Source organism: Cimex lectularius, unplaced genomic scaffold, assembly GCF_000648675.2.
Source record: "Cimex lectularius strain Harlan isolate CLEC.00 unplaced genomic scaffold, Clec_2.1 scaffold431, whole genome shotgun sequence".
Classification (NCBI taxonomy): domain Eukaryota; kingdom Metazoa; phylum Arthropoda; class Insecta; order Hemiptera; family Cimicidae; genus Cimex; species Cimex lectularius.
This window is the reverse complement of record NW_019393013.1, coordinates 76,330-91,684: the sequence shown is the minus strand read 5'-3', so window position 1 is coordinate 91,684 and position 15,355 is coordinate 76,330. Positions and strand designations below refer to the sequence as shown.

The following is a 15,355-nucleotide window of genomic DNA, read 5'->3' as shown; positions in this document are numbered from 1 at the left end:
AGATTAAACATATCACTTGAATGTTCAAATAGTTTCGCTCAGTTGAAAAGGCGTGTAGACCATTTGTCAAAAAGATGTGACTATAGTAGAATGAAGCTCGTCCGAACTAATTAAGAACGATGCCAGATAACTGAAATTATGCAGAAACAGCAGCAAAACTAGTCTATTTTTTTAAGGAATAAATATACACATGTCGGACTGACATTCGGTGTATGCCTGTTTTTCCCAAAAGTAAGTCTCCATGTGTCAATCTCTCATGACCGAATGTTTGAATAAAGTTGTCATTTGTGGCATTAAATAATTTGTGATGTTTTTATTATGTTTATATGTATATTAACATATTACGAGGGTTCGTAACAGCAGAGGTTATATCAACCCTCATGGTGCCGGTGTTTTTGAAAAACAAACATTTGTAAGTATGTCGGGTTTGAATGCAGGGCCGCTGGATTCGAACCAGGGACCTTTACCTTACAGTGATGAGCGCCGTATCAACGCCTAAACCGTTGCGGCCACCGACGCCCTCCTTTTGTATTGTATTGTGTTATGTTCCAGATTTAATTTGCACACTTATGCACAACTTTATGCTTTTTTTTTCTACTACTTATATATAAAAGTTATGTTAATGATAGTCAGACCATATTACTTGAGAACTTTTTCGTAATATACTTAAGAATAAATAAATTCACTAATTTCGTGGTCCGCTTGACCAATTAATACATTACAATTAATTAAGGTTTTTAGTTGAGATGAAAAAAAGTCAATGGCACGAGCGGGATTCGAACCCACGATCTTCGGCTAGATACGCCGCTGCTCTACCATTTGAGCTATCGTTTCCTCGATCCACTCGGACATCAACTTCCTATCTCAACCCCACTCGTGCCATTGACTTTTTTTCATCTCAACTAAAAACCTTAATTAATTGTAATAAATAATAACGGAACAGCAGGCATATGCTTAGAGGTTTTTGAACTTATTGCAATTTATAACGTTTTTACAAGGTGAATTATTTTTATAAAAAGCATCTTTCGCACCTGTATACGTTTCCGTCATTTGGAGCCCAATCACTGTAGAGATCTTCTCTAGATAAGTTCATGGGCGAGTGGCCAGGTAGGCAGTTACATCTAAATCCTCCTCTTTCAGTACCGTAGCCTCTCAAGGGAACGCACTGAAAATGCAAAGGGGAAAACAATTAAAATGTCTATTTTTGCACCAAGGTGAATACCGTTGTGGAAAGCGGATCGCATCTCGGCCCACCGGGCAGCGCGGGCATCAAGTCGTCATTGCATTGGTCCAATTCAGCTCTAGCTAACGGGTAGTAGAGTCCGACTACGCCTCTGTGAAATAGAACAAAATTAAATAGTTTTATTTATTTATATATTTGGGGGGGATTTTGGTTGACCTGTTTTCACTGAGCGGAGAAACATATCCGAAAACCCACAGTCGTAGAGAGCAGTCGAAAAACGGATGGGTCCATGAACCCGCGGTAGGGTTTGTCGCGTTGAGCTTATGAAGGGAATTCAAATAGGCCTGCGATGTGCTATTCGCTCCTCCGCCACGGTAATGAACTTTCGCCTTTAACAAAGACAAGGCCGTCACAATAAAGAAAGAACAAACAAGAAAAAAAAACATTTGTTTTTCGTTTTTACCGGGTCTGATCCGATCCTGAATAGGACCGAGACCGGTTCCGGGTCCGTGGACAGAAGGGACTGTGCCCATTCTTTATGCGGTTTCGCATTTTGGTCGAAAGCGGTTGCCGAATCCAAAACACGCGACGACAACCGGTCAGCCTGGAGGGATATCGTCGGCAGTTCTTTCGTCTCGCAGTCTTCTCCCTCACCTTCTGTTGATAACGTGCATGAGAAGAGAAGCACTACTACACCCCACAGCATCGCATCACAAACCCTGCAACAAGCAATCACTCCATTGAAACTTCAATATTATCTATAAAAAAGGGACGAAATGTGGTGCACATTAAGTTATTAAAAAGCTGCCAAAACAAATTTGACGTTTATTAGGTTACAACATGGAAATGAGAAGAAAAACTACTCTACAGTAGCAGTCCTAACCATTTATGTTATTTACTTTCACTGTCTCTTAAAAGGTCGCGAGGCCAGTGGCTATTCAATCTACAGAGAGGGTTATCTTGAATGGTTCGGGGAGATAAGTTTCTAACAAGAGATTTTGAATAATAGGATAATCGTTTGTGAAACTCCTTGTACTTGTTTTTACCGACTTAGAGAACAGGTTGATAAGACCGTTGTGGATGATACATGTTGGATACATGAGAATACTGTAGGTTTCTCTGGTTGAACTTCAAATGTAATGTATATCCAAATGACTCCAAACGCGCGCTAGTTTAGCAGTCGATTTTATCGTCCAGCTTCATTTAAAAAAGTTGGAGGTGTTTTTTTTAGTCTTTCTTGTTTAGCCGAATGTAGCAGCGATTTAGCTGGTCGGAGAGGGATATGATGTGAGGTGATGTTTTCCAAGTTCATGGTAAAAATTAGGAGGAGAGTACGAAGAATTGCAGCCTCATCTGGTGGTGAGGATGGCTTCAGTGAGGTTGCAGTGTATACAATGTAGATGATGGGTCTTAAAATACCTCCTTGGGGCACCTCCGCCTCTGTGCGATAGCAGGTGGATCGAGAGGCTCCACTGATGATGAAAGTGAGTTTAGGGTCAAGTAGTAGGTAAAAGGAAAATCATAAAATATTTCTTAAGAAATTCCTGAAGCCAGAATTTATCAGTAGGTACCTTTCCTAAACATATAATTCTCAAACTTCTCTTGTGCCGAACCATTTGTGTGCTTTGGGTAAATCAAATCTTTCCTGGTTTATAAGTTTCAAGAGATTTACGGAGTTATACGGTCAAGCTAAATGATAAAATTTAAACTATTATCATATAAGACAGAATAAATGTAAAACAAATTTTTAATTTAAGTGATGATATAAGATGATCGATCAGTGCAAATTTGTTTAATAGGGCATATTTCAGCAAATACTTATTATTGGGTTGTCCGGAAAATAATGCAGGATTTTAAGTTTTCATTAAAAAAAATCTATATAAAATATTCTGTTTACGTTTACAGGTTTGTTTACCTCTGTAGCATTCCGCTACTTGGAAATAATTCAGTCATCCTTATAATGTCAAAGCGAGAATTTCGTACGATTTTCTTTTACGAGTTTAAACTCGGCCGAAGCGGAGCCCAAACGGCTAGAAACATTAACCAAGTCTGGGGCGAGGGTTGTGTTAATGAGTGCACTGTGCAAAGGTGGTTTAAAAAATTTCGGGAGGGAGATTTCAGCCTTGAAGATGAAGAAGGTCGTGGAAGGCCTTCCTCTCTTAATGATGATGTTCTGCGATCAGTGGTGGAAGAAAACCCCAAAACAACTGTTCGAGAACTTGCAGAGCAACTCAAAGTCAGTAAAACGACCGTCGCTGACCACCTCAAGGCGATTGGAAAAGTGAAAAAACTCGAAAATTGGGTTCCACACTCATTAAACGATCGCCAAAAAATCAGCGCTTTTATGTTTGTGCATCACTTCTTTGTCGAAACAAAAATGACCCATTTCTGGCCAGAATTGTTACATGTGACGAAAAGTGGATTCTCTACGATAACACTAGACGTTCTGGACAGTGGCTCGACAAAGGAGAAGCTCCAATACATTTTCCAAAGCCCCCAACTCATCAAAAAAAGGTAATGGTTACGGTATGGTGGGCTTCATTTGGTTTAATACACTACAGCTTCTTAAATCCTGGCGAAACCATCAATGCTGAATCATACTGTAACCAAATTAATACCATGCATCAGAAATTGGCAGTAATGAAGCCCTCTTTGGTCAATCGGAAAGGGCCCATTTTGTTGCATGACAACGCTCGACCACATGTGTCACGTGTAACGTCACAAAAATTATTGGAGCTTGGCTATGAAACTTTGCCTCACCCACCCTACTCTCCGGACCTCTCGCCTACTGACTACCATTTTTTTAGACACCTGGACCACTACTTACAACACATAATATTCAAAAATCAAACGGAACTGGAAAATGCATTTATTGACTTTATCAATTCTAAAAATTCTGAATTCTACTCAGACGGAATTAATAAGTTACCAACACGTTGGGAGAAATGTATTGAGAGTATGGGAAATTATTTTGATTAAAGAACATTGCTTTAAAGTAACTAGTTTCTTTTTTTTTGTTTAATACCAAAATCCTGCATTATTTTCCGGACAACCCAATATTTGTAGAGGAGAAATTATATACTTGTGTACACACTTATATTTATTTTGTGTAGTGTACTTTTGATAGCTTATCAGAATTGAAAATTCCATCAGCCTTTTCTATTATTTACGTCTTAAATAAAAGATTTATTGTTAATAGCAAAAAAAACTAGGGTACTCATTTAATATTGAGGAAACAGGACTGATGAATAATTCGTTTTATTACGTCATACGTTTGTAAAAAATTGCGAGCTTCTTTTTAATACAAAAATCAATAACAGTTGATATTTATAATTAATTGATTAAATCATAGTCAACGTAATTTCAACAAATCTATTAACGGTAAATATTTAAATCTGAGTCTAAACTTATGTTTGAACAATTATTTCAACTTGAACATGAATTTAATCTCGTTCACTGTGAATTTTGAAGTGAGTTTTCCTGCCAGATTTTAATGAAGATACGATGATGTTTGGCTAATAGCTGATTAGTTACTCAGGCAGTGGAAAATTACGAGTTAAGTTGTCTAATTTCCAAGTTTCTGTACGGTCAGTTTTGAAATATGACAGCAGCTTTAGCAAATTGGCTTCTCACTCTCTCTCTCTCTCTCTCTCTCTCTCTCTCTCTCTCTCTCTCTCTCTCTCTCTCTCTTTCTCTCTTTCTATCTATCTCACTCATTCACTGACAGATAGATAAGAGAAAATGAGTTGGAGGTACATATATACTAGGTGCCCCGTGAACAAACGTCAATACCTCAGGAGGTAATCCTACGGGTCAAATTGGACATAAAAGTCTACATTGTTTAAGGACTGATTCTCAATTCTATTCAAATTTTTTCAGGTTACTTAAACTTTTCATAACTTTATTCTATAAGTCCATCGTATCTTGTAGAATGTTAATTCTACTTATTAAATATATTATATTTAGTGGTCTATTGACCAAATTACTTCTTTCAATTAATTAATCTTTTTATGTAAGGTTTTAGTCGAAATGAAAAAGCTAGTGTCACGAGCGGGATTCGAACCCACGGCTCAATACGCCGCTGCTCTAACCTATTCAGCTATCGTTAATTCTACTCTAAATTTGATTACACTAACAAAAAAACATTGAAAACTTGTTTAGTTTTGTATAAAAAATTCCGTTTTCCCCCCACAAAATTGTGAAAGGTTGAAGAAACCTGAAAAGTTAAATTCTGGAATACGATTGAGAATCAGACTTTCGTCAGTAGGAATTTTTTTAGTATTCTTGAACACATTCTTTTGTCTGTTTGGTCGTACACGGCTAAAATTGTTTTCCCGACAATAGTCACATATTCTGGAATGTCTATTGATTCAATCACCACACCGAAAGTTTGTCTATAAATATTCCCAAATCGGAATAGTGACGTACAAGTTTCAATTTGTCGATTTTGAAAATGTGGACAATCGAGTCTTCATAAAACATTCTGTTTGACAATATTGTTTTAACATTTGCCAAATTTAAACGAATAGGGTTCGCTTTATTTAATTAACCAACTGGCGTACAGTTCGAGATTCTTTGAGTGTGTGAATCGGAAGGTAAATAAAAGTGAAACAAAATAACATCTGATATGTGTTCCAAAAATTACTCATCCCATAAACATGAATAAGCAATAAAAAGGGAAAATGTACAGTATTATAGTTATAATATTATTAAGTATTATCAGGCTGTTTCATTTTAGCATTTAAGAACTAACATTGTTTGGTTCTGAAAGTATATAAGACCACATTTGTCCTATTGATAATTTAAAAATAACTTTTAAAAGGTTGTCTAAAAATACAAGTTCAATAATCATCAGACCATGTAGGGGTGTAGTGTAGCCTAAATATATAAAATTTTTTTAGCAGTATTTGTAAAAAAAAGATCATCAGTTGTTTCAGCCAGTGAATAATATAGCGCACTTTGCCACAAGGATAATGGTAATTAGTGAACTGTGGAGATTGCTGATGGGACTTATCTTCATTGAAAAAAATGCAATATGTTCTTACTCCAGACAGAAACCATTTACGAATCAGGCTAGAATACATTAATTTTACTTAAAGAACACCCAATCCCAGTTGGATCTTGTACAAAAGCTTAGCATAAACTTTTCAACGGAAATTAATTGATTGATTGATGGGTTCGGTGGTCCCCCGGCGGAGCACCGAGGAAAAGAATAAAACAATTATTATGAGGAAAGCCGAACGGCCATCAGTCACGCAGACGGGATAGATTCGACAAGAGGCTCCTGAAAACGGAAAAAGGGAACCCCAGCAGGAGTCGCATTGATGACTCCAATAAATTACGCCTATGAATATTGAAAAGTTGGAAAACTTTTCTTGGCGGTCTCATTCATTTCGTAGAATGAAGAAAGGGTCGCTTGGAAATGTAGATAGGTGCCACAATAGGAGAAACCACCCCTCTTTAGACATTGATCCATTTATATTTCCTCTCTGTGCCCTTCCATTATAGAATATATATACTCTCTTAACAATAATTTTTCTGCCGCCCGTTTCTATAATATATTATTTGTTCGTTTTCACATGAAAAATTTTTCTAGTTAATTATTTATGAAGTAAGATATTTTAAGTCTTATAAAAGATATTTGAAAGACAATTTATATAATCGATATACAATTTACATTTTTATATATACCAATAATCTTGAGTCAGAAAATAAGGGATAATATCAAAACAAAAATGTCTACAGGTCTTTTTATGAACTGTTTATTTCACCAAAAATAAACATATTAATGCAAACAATAACCAACGTTATATCATTTTATTTATAAATAAACAAAAACTGCCAAAGGTAAAATTTTTATAAAACTTTCTCCTTTTCTGACGACATTGGTTATTAAAATTCAACTAATTTTTATGTAAAACACGAGGAAATGTCAAATAAACGGTTTTAGCCAATTATTTATTAACGTATTAAAAAAGGTACTGCAAGCAAGAAAGACAAGTTTTTCTCTTATACAAAGCATAGAAATATATGTGTGGTGATTAGTGACCGTTAATCGATAATTATTCAGAAATCGTGAGATGCGGTCTGGTGTGATGTAGGTTTCAGAAAAACATTTTCTTTATCGTGTCAACGTTTTGATCTTTATTGAGATCATCTTCAGGGACTAGGATTTACAAACATTGTTTAAATTTATCAAATACATTTAGGATATGGAAAAGTGAATTTATACAATGCAAAATTTTTTTTTTTCAATCAATTATATTAACGTTGGCACGATAAAGAAAATGTTTTTCTGATACCTACATCACACCAGACCGCATCTCACGATTTCTGAATAATCATAGAAATATAATTGATTTAAAGTTTGAAACTACACTTCCCATAAAAAACCGACTACCTGGATTTTGCACGAAAAAATGGCCAACTTTGGAAATCCATATTTTCTCGGCCTTTTAAGTTACAGACCTGCGCTAAGTCTCATTTTTAGAAAATTTTACGCCGACCAGGATGGGTTTTTTAATATTTTTTTCCTAGCTTATTAAAAAATTCGGGAACATGTTAATTCTTGCCCTTTTTACGAAAACTTCAAATTGAGCTGTGAAGGCAGAAATCGACTTGGAGCGGCGCCCTATTGCAACTGATAGGAAAATTTAATAAGCTTTCAATTGGCCACCTTCTACTCTATCCAATTTCTCAACCGTTTTCGAGTTATTCGCGGTTTTTGGGAAATCTCTCTCTCTCTCTCTCTCTCTCTCTCTCTCTCTATCTATCTATCTATCTATCTATCTATCTATCTCCCTCTCTATCTCTCCTGATTTTACCATATAAAAAACCTATTGTTTCTATACGTTACACGAAGCCAAACGGCTACAACACCTGTGAAACTGGGGAGGAAAAGATGAATTTCCTTGATGAGGTAGACAAGTGGTTATCGACAGCGGAAGCATTCCGCATCCCAAAAGGTCAATGTAAACTTGTAATCTTTCAAGACCTGTTTTCTTGAAATATGTTTTCCCTGTTCAATTTTTTGAAACAGCCCTCCGGAACAAAATATGTAGAGCGTAAAATTTGCGAAAACATGATGGTTCAAAATTTATGCATTTTTGAAAATCGGGAGAGAGGTGGTCGGTTTTTTTTTTATGGGCAGTGTATTTATATAATCAACATAACAAATATTATATTTATGCTTCAATAAATAATAATAGTAATTTTTATAGGGTCCGCAAAAGATAGGTTATATCGGGACCTTTAGTGATGAGCACCATATGGACGCCTAAACTGTTGCAATTACCGATTCCCAATACTACTGTTTCCAACTACGAAAAATAAGGAAATGCCAAATGTTTCCGCCCAACAATATTTCGGCATAATTGCATTTTCTAACTGAATTTAAAAAAAATAATAGTCAAGATTTATCAATTTTGCCCATTGTCAAAGATAATAAGTCGATAACGGTTCCTTTTTTACCAAACACATCGAAACGTCAAACGTAAAATTCATGTGATTGGTAATGTCATGTCTCAATATTTTCCTTCCATTTTATCATTACTTGTGTATTTATACAAAAATAATGCCTACTCAATTATAACAAAAGTAGACAGGCTTTATTATTTTCTTTTGTCAAAAAAAGAAAGAAAATATATTTCTCGATATTTTCATCATCTTTCTGGCGCGATTATTTATTTATTATAAAAAAATTCTAATTTTTTTGCCTCGGTCTAGACATATTGACCATTTGATTCACCCACACACTCTTGATTTATTATAAAAGATAGACAGATTCTATTATTATCTTTTCACATAAACAATTTAAAAAAACGTGTGTGACGATATTTCTCGATATTTTCGTTATCTTTCTGACGAATTTATTTATTAAAAAAATAAAAACACGTTGGCTTGAATTATTACAAAAAATTTCAAATAATTTTCTTCTGGCAAAAACAAGGGAACATCTCGTATAACGATACTCGACCATTTCTTTATCTTTCTGACGCGATTATTTATTTATTTACTTAAACAAAAACAAAAGTTCTATTTCAATTATCTCCTAAATTAGCCAACATTTTTGTCTTCTCTTCAAGATGTTGGCAGTTTACATTCTTTCTAAATAGTAAAGTTTTCATACTCAATTAAGTATACACAGTTTTTTCGAAATGAAAAATTTGTGTCACTGGCGGGATTCGAACCCACGACTTTCGGCTAAATACGCCGCTGCTCTACCACTTGAGCTACCGTGACCTCGATCGCCCATTGCATAAACTTCTTATTTCGACACCCCGATTTTATTCCAATTGTAAGCAAATCACGGCTTCATAAAAAAACACTTTTTATTGACGATTGTACTTATACATTAGCGGGACTGTGTACGATTCAAAGGTGTGATTCTAGATTAATACTAAATTTTTAATTATTTTATCTGCTTCTACTTAATTATATAAATACTCTATTAATTATACACAATTTTTTCGAAATGAAAAATTTGTGTCACAGGCGGGATTCGAACGCCCGACTTTCGGCCGAAGGTCACCGTAGCTCAAGTGGTAGAGCAGTGGCGTATTTAGCCGAAAGTCGTGGGTTCCAATCCCACCTGTGACAAAAATTTTTCATTTCGAAAAAATTATGTATAATTAATTGAGTATTTATAGAATTAAGTAGAAGCTGAAAAAATAATTAACAATTTAGTAATAAAGTTTGTTCTATTAGAATTATTCACTTATAATAAATTTTTTTATTAACACTACTTCTATTATTAATACTGATGTTTTATTTAACTATAATAAAATACAACCCAAAAAAGAAGATAAACAGTAATAATAACAATGGACTAGAGTCTGTTTAGTTGACATATAAAAATAAATACAAAAGTAACCATATTAAAAATATGCAGAATATTATTTTTTAATAAAATGCGAATTTTAATTAAAATTAAATGTATCCACCATAAACTTTCTATATGTTAAAGCAATATTGGAATATGACAAACAGATTTTATATTTAATATGATACAAAGAAAACATTAATTGTAACAATGGACTAGAGAGTGTTGAGTGACATATAAAAATAAATGCAAAAGTAAACATATTAAAAATAAGCAAAATATTATTTTTTAATAAAATGCGAATTTTTATTAAAATTAAATTCCTCCACCAAAAACTTTCTATATGTTAAAGCAATATGACAAACAGATTTTATATTTATTATGACACAAAATAAAGTTCAGTTATATTTGTTTCACCTATAAAACACTCGTCCTATTTCAACGGGAAAACACGTTTTAATTTGTTTTCTTCTATTGCGATCCTTGAATAATTAATTCCTTTTTGGTGTATGTATTTCAAACGGCGCCCGGATCAAAGAACGACTCGAAACTCGACGTTTGTACGGCAGTTTACGTTAATTAGATTCACTTTGGCTACGTGTTAAATTTAGTCAGAGAAGGTAGATGGCCTGAGACGTATTCCTCGAATAACATTTACTAGAGTTAGTCGAAGAAAACTTTCCAAAGCGGGGCGAAACGGCTTAATTAGCAATTAGAGAGTCATCTATTCAAGTTATATCCATTTATATTTGAAAACTGGAAAAACAATCATTAAGCAAAAATATTTTTTCCTTTTGCTACACTTTCTAAAGAAGCTTTTATGAAAAACACTGACCATAGGTCGGAATTTGAGTAATATTCGTTTTTTAATTTTTTCTAGAAACCTTATACAACATTAAATTTAATTAGGCATTTTTTAGATTGACTTTATTTATGATTAAGTTCACATTATACTACTAACATGAAGCATGTTGACATTTTATCATGTGGTATACCATTATAATTGCTTTTGATTATATTATCCAGTTTTATTAATTATTTCCTGATAAGCTCCATAAAATTATCGTTAGTTTTCAATGTTATAATTTGTAAGGTTGTATGAAGGTTTGGTGGTGTTTTTTGATAAATGCTACTAACATTTTTCCCCTTCTTTAATTAACTCATTAACAATTTAACCATATCGTACGTACGAGGGACTCCAGCACATTAGGGGGATGTGGATAAAAAACGGCATAATGCCCTATGGAAATGTCCATATCCTCCCTAACAGGCCAGGGCAAAACGTGCCCGAGGGGCCCAAGTGACCCTCACCCGGCACCCCCAGCAAGACCGCACTTACACGAAGAACCCTGTGTAGTTTGTTAAAATTCGTATCAGTAAACGACTAAAAAACCTACCATTTTATCTTTCTTGCTTAAATTCAGCCTAAAACTACTATTTGAATGTAATTAATTTGTTTTTACATTTAGGTTTCATCTTTTTATCATTAACTGATCCCTTTCCAGTCCACTGACATTTTGACAATTTCATCCAAAATATCTGTTAGAGCTAGGAATAGCACTTGATAAATTGACGAATAGCCCTTTATTTTGTTATTGGTGACAATTCTCCCACACGGGCGCTAGACACCTCGGGATGGATCCGAAGTCCTCACTGACTATCTGACTATATTTAAATAAATACGCTACAGTTTTGTAGTTTGAAATTATTGCAATTGAACCCTGCGCCAGAGAAATAAAAAGGCTCGCAACACATTCCAGGAAGATAGGTAAACATTTTTTCCGAAATTCAGCCGGCACTCAAGGCTTTAGCTTCATTCGACATAATAAAGCGTATGGAATTGTATGGAATTCCTGGCAGAAGTCAGTCAAGTGACCTGATTCCGCATGGGACCCTGGGCCTTCGAGACACAGAGGTAATGAGAGGGCGGATATGTTGGCCAAAAAGGAGCCAATATGAATTCTCCAGGCCCCAACCCTATTCTGGCTTAGCAGCTTGTCGAAAAAAATGATATTCCGTTCCCGAGAACTCATCGTCAACAAGACAAGAGGATCTTTAGCGTCCGCACCTGGCCTATTTGGCCTTATCGGACGTTTTGATTCTAAGATGAGAGCTGACGCACCTCCGCATACGACGGAATGGTGTTACCGCCGCAACATTGGTGTAGAGACCCCCAGCCCCCAAGAGCCGAGGCAACCTCGCTCTCCGCTTTTCTACTCCGAATGGTCGGGCCCGCATTGTGCATCGGGTCGTATGCCGCACGCGAAGGGCTAACAGAACGATATACCTCAGCCTGATCTCCCGCGTACTCCCTAGATAGAGAAGGCCACTTTATCGCATGGAGTATAGAGGCTCCCCTAGCGTAGAAACTTCCGGGAGTTTAAAGTGGAATTGCTAACACCCTAGATGAGCACCGCCTACAGTAAAGTCTCTTATCGAGCTCAGCCTACACCTGCCACGCGCATTTGAGGGACGCCATAGGCTCAGCCTAGGTGGTCCGATCTTTCGCTTCCCCAAGGGTACCACGCCGGTCATACGCACAACAATGCAAAGCATATTCGAGTCAGAGACACCGATTCACTACCCGTTTCCGTTCGCTTACCCACGCATTCGAGGTTACTGTAGCATGATCATCGCGTCCTCAACGCTTACACGCTGTCGTGGGGGGGGGGTGAATCCGAGTCTGCGGGAAATAAATCACGCAGGTCGGATTGGGATCCTCAATCCCAAGTATCCATTCCTCATAATCAGTGCGCTCGTGGTGGGCGACCGGTTCCTCAGGCTTTCGCAGTTTCCGTTAAGGCTCCCTACTACTCCCCGAAGGCCGAATGTCACTCACACCTGGGCTTGAGAGACTCTTCCTCAGCGAAAATTGATATATCCAAAAATGGCTCCTTACTGAGTTCAAAACCTGGTGGAAGTGGCCAGGCATGAGGCACGTGAAGAAATTCATAGGCCAACCGAAAGCCTTGCAAAATAATTACTGGAAGATAACCACAACAAAACCAGGATTCTGGTTGAACTCCTGACTGGAACTCCGCCTGCACAGTATAGGAATGCTGGGCAGATACTATAGGAAGAAGAGGAGACCGCAGAACACGTTTATGTTTCTGTGAGGGTTTATGTAGATGCAGATTCGTGCAACTAGGAGAAGAAAAACCGAAAGATCCTACATTAAGGAGCCGCTGGCAAGGCTATGGAGGTTGATTAACAGCCTGAAGCTAACCAGTGGGTTATGAAAATATAGTCGCTCAATAGATTTACTCAGGTTGAGGCGCAGAAGACCTTGTAGCCACCTCTTTTCTTCTTATCCCTATCCCAAAAAGATTGATAACAATCCATTATATTTAATGGTCTATTGACCAAATTACTTCTTTCAATTAATTAACATTTTTATGTAAGGTTTTGGTTGAAATGAAAAAGTTAGTATCCGAGCGGGATTCGAACCCACCCCCTTCGGCTCAACACGCGCCTGCACTAACCACTTGGTGGTCTAACAACAAGCCGAAGGTCGTGGATTTGAACCCCGCTCTTGACACTAACTTTTTCATTTCAACCAAAACCTTAAATAAAAATTAATAACAATGTAAACAAAGATTGATTAACAATCATAACAGAAGAATTGTATTTATTTGATTTAAATATTTGTCGACTACGACTAGTAATGTGTCTCCAAAATTTAAAAATGAATCGCCACGATCAATTTGATCAATTAGTAAACAACGTATGTACTAATTTCATTGACTATACATTGCTGTTATAAAAAACAGACAATAATGTTCGTTTAAAACCATGTGAATTATTCTTGTTAAAATTAACGAAGTAAAATAACGGGAATGTAATTTTTATATTCTATATTAACATATGTTAAACATTTATATATTTAACGTTTTTAGGGAGTGCAATATTGAAAATTTTTACTACAGGGAGTCATCCATTAAGGTGAATGGATGCCAGTTTCGTATTTATGTTTTTTGATACTTTTTTTCTTGCGCGGTTATGTGTAGCCCCACCTTCTCTCTTTTGAGGGGGAAAAAGCAGAGAACATCACCGTTGTCAAAGGATGGATTTAATGATCAGATGACATATGATGGGGAAACGGTTCCTACGCCCGCCGGCTGAGGGCATCAAATAGCTATCCATCAGGGGCGGCGGCTCTTCAAAAACTCTCATACAAGCCGAATGATAAATTGATCCGGCTTTGGTTTTTAAAATCCGACGACGGTTACGTCAAAATCGCAGAGTTTTCGCCGGTTCCTTCAAATTCGTCAATTTCTCCTCCCCCTCTCCCGTTCATCATCATCATATTGGGCCGATCTCCCGGCCAGGCTCGTTTTTCTTCGTTTAATTTGTCAATAACTGATGTAAATCGAATGTAAAGATAAACTCTTCTCGTCAATTGTAAATCTGAAGTTGTGAATAGGATGAGCTCAAAAGTTTATTTGTGTCTTAGGTTGTTATTAAACGTATACTGTAGCATGGAATTTTGTTGTTTTACCAAACGTTTTCGAACATTGTCTCAACAATGAAAATTAAAACATTTATAGATTGGAGTAGAAAGAAAAACGTAGGCCATATGACCATTAAAATTTCAATGAACTGGGTGAACCCATAATAATAGCAAAAATCCCTTCATATTCAAATTCATCTAAGTAAAACGTTTAACCACCATGATAAAATTTATATTCCTGTATCAAGATGAAGACGTCAGTGAATTTTCTCCTTACATATGGCCAGATACGGTTCAAAATAGCACTAACAAAATTCTGCCTACTTCGATTGCAAAGGAATGGAACAAATGAGACCCATCTATAATGTTAATGATGATTACCTGAGTGGTGCCGACATCGAAGTTAAAAGCCTTAATGCCCTATCCTCATTTATCATTGTTATAAAAAGACTCGATCGAACCTACTCCCCAGCCGATAGAAATCGATTCTTAAACAGGAACATATGAATAAGTCAATTAAAAGTTAAAGTCCTCGGTTTCATCAGTCTTAGACGACCTGAAATGAGATTTCTAAATTTTTAATTTGAATTATAGTTTCAACAAAAGAGTTTTTTCAAATATAAGCATAATATTTCATTTTGGAAGAGAATTTCTAAAATCGTAGTTTTCTAAAATTGAATTAAAAATAGATAAATGCTGGTGATGGTGGCTATATCGATTTGGGAACTTTGGTCTTCTTTCTCTCTCTCTTCTCCCATTCGTGCAGTCTCACACATTTTTCAATTAATCTCGACCAATACCTTTCATAAATATCAATTAATTTTAAAATGCTAATTGGTAAATCGGACCACGAACTGTAATGGATTTACTAATTAAACTGAAATATATCTTCACGAAAGCT

The 15,355-nt window shown here is 36.0% G+C and overlaps 1 protein-coding gene across 2 annotated transcripts in view; it reads right to left on the bottom strand.

Annotated features, from left to right (window-relative positions):
• The window catches only part of LOC106667952 (probable G-protein coupled receptor 158), a 76,606-nt gene that overhangs the window by 19,882 nt on the left and 41,369 nt on the right, over positions 1–15,355 (bottom strand). For both annotated transcript variants that reach the window (XM_024229801.1, XM_024229802.1), the window contains exons 2-5: positions 1,647–1,902; positions 1,400–1,572; positions 1,223–1,334; positions 1,032–1,165 (exon numbers count right to left, since the gene is read on the bottom strand). In XM_024229801.1, the coding sequence (XP_024085569.1) occupies positions 1,032–1,165; positions 1,223–1,334; positions 1,400–1,572; positions 1,647–1,889 (662 nt within the window). In that variant the 5' untranslated portion in view covers positions 1,890–1,902. The remainder of the gene's footprint in view (positions 1–1,031; positions 1,166–1,222; positions 1,335–1,399; positions 1,573–1,646; positions 1,903–15,355) is intronic.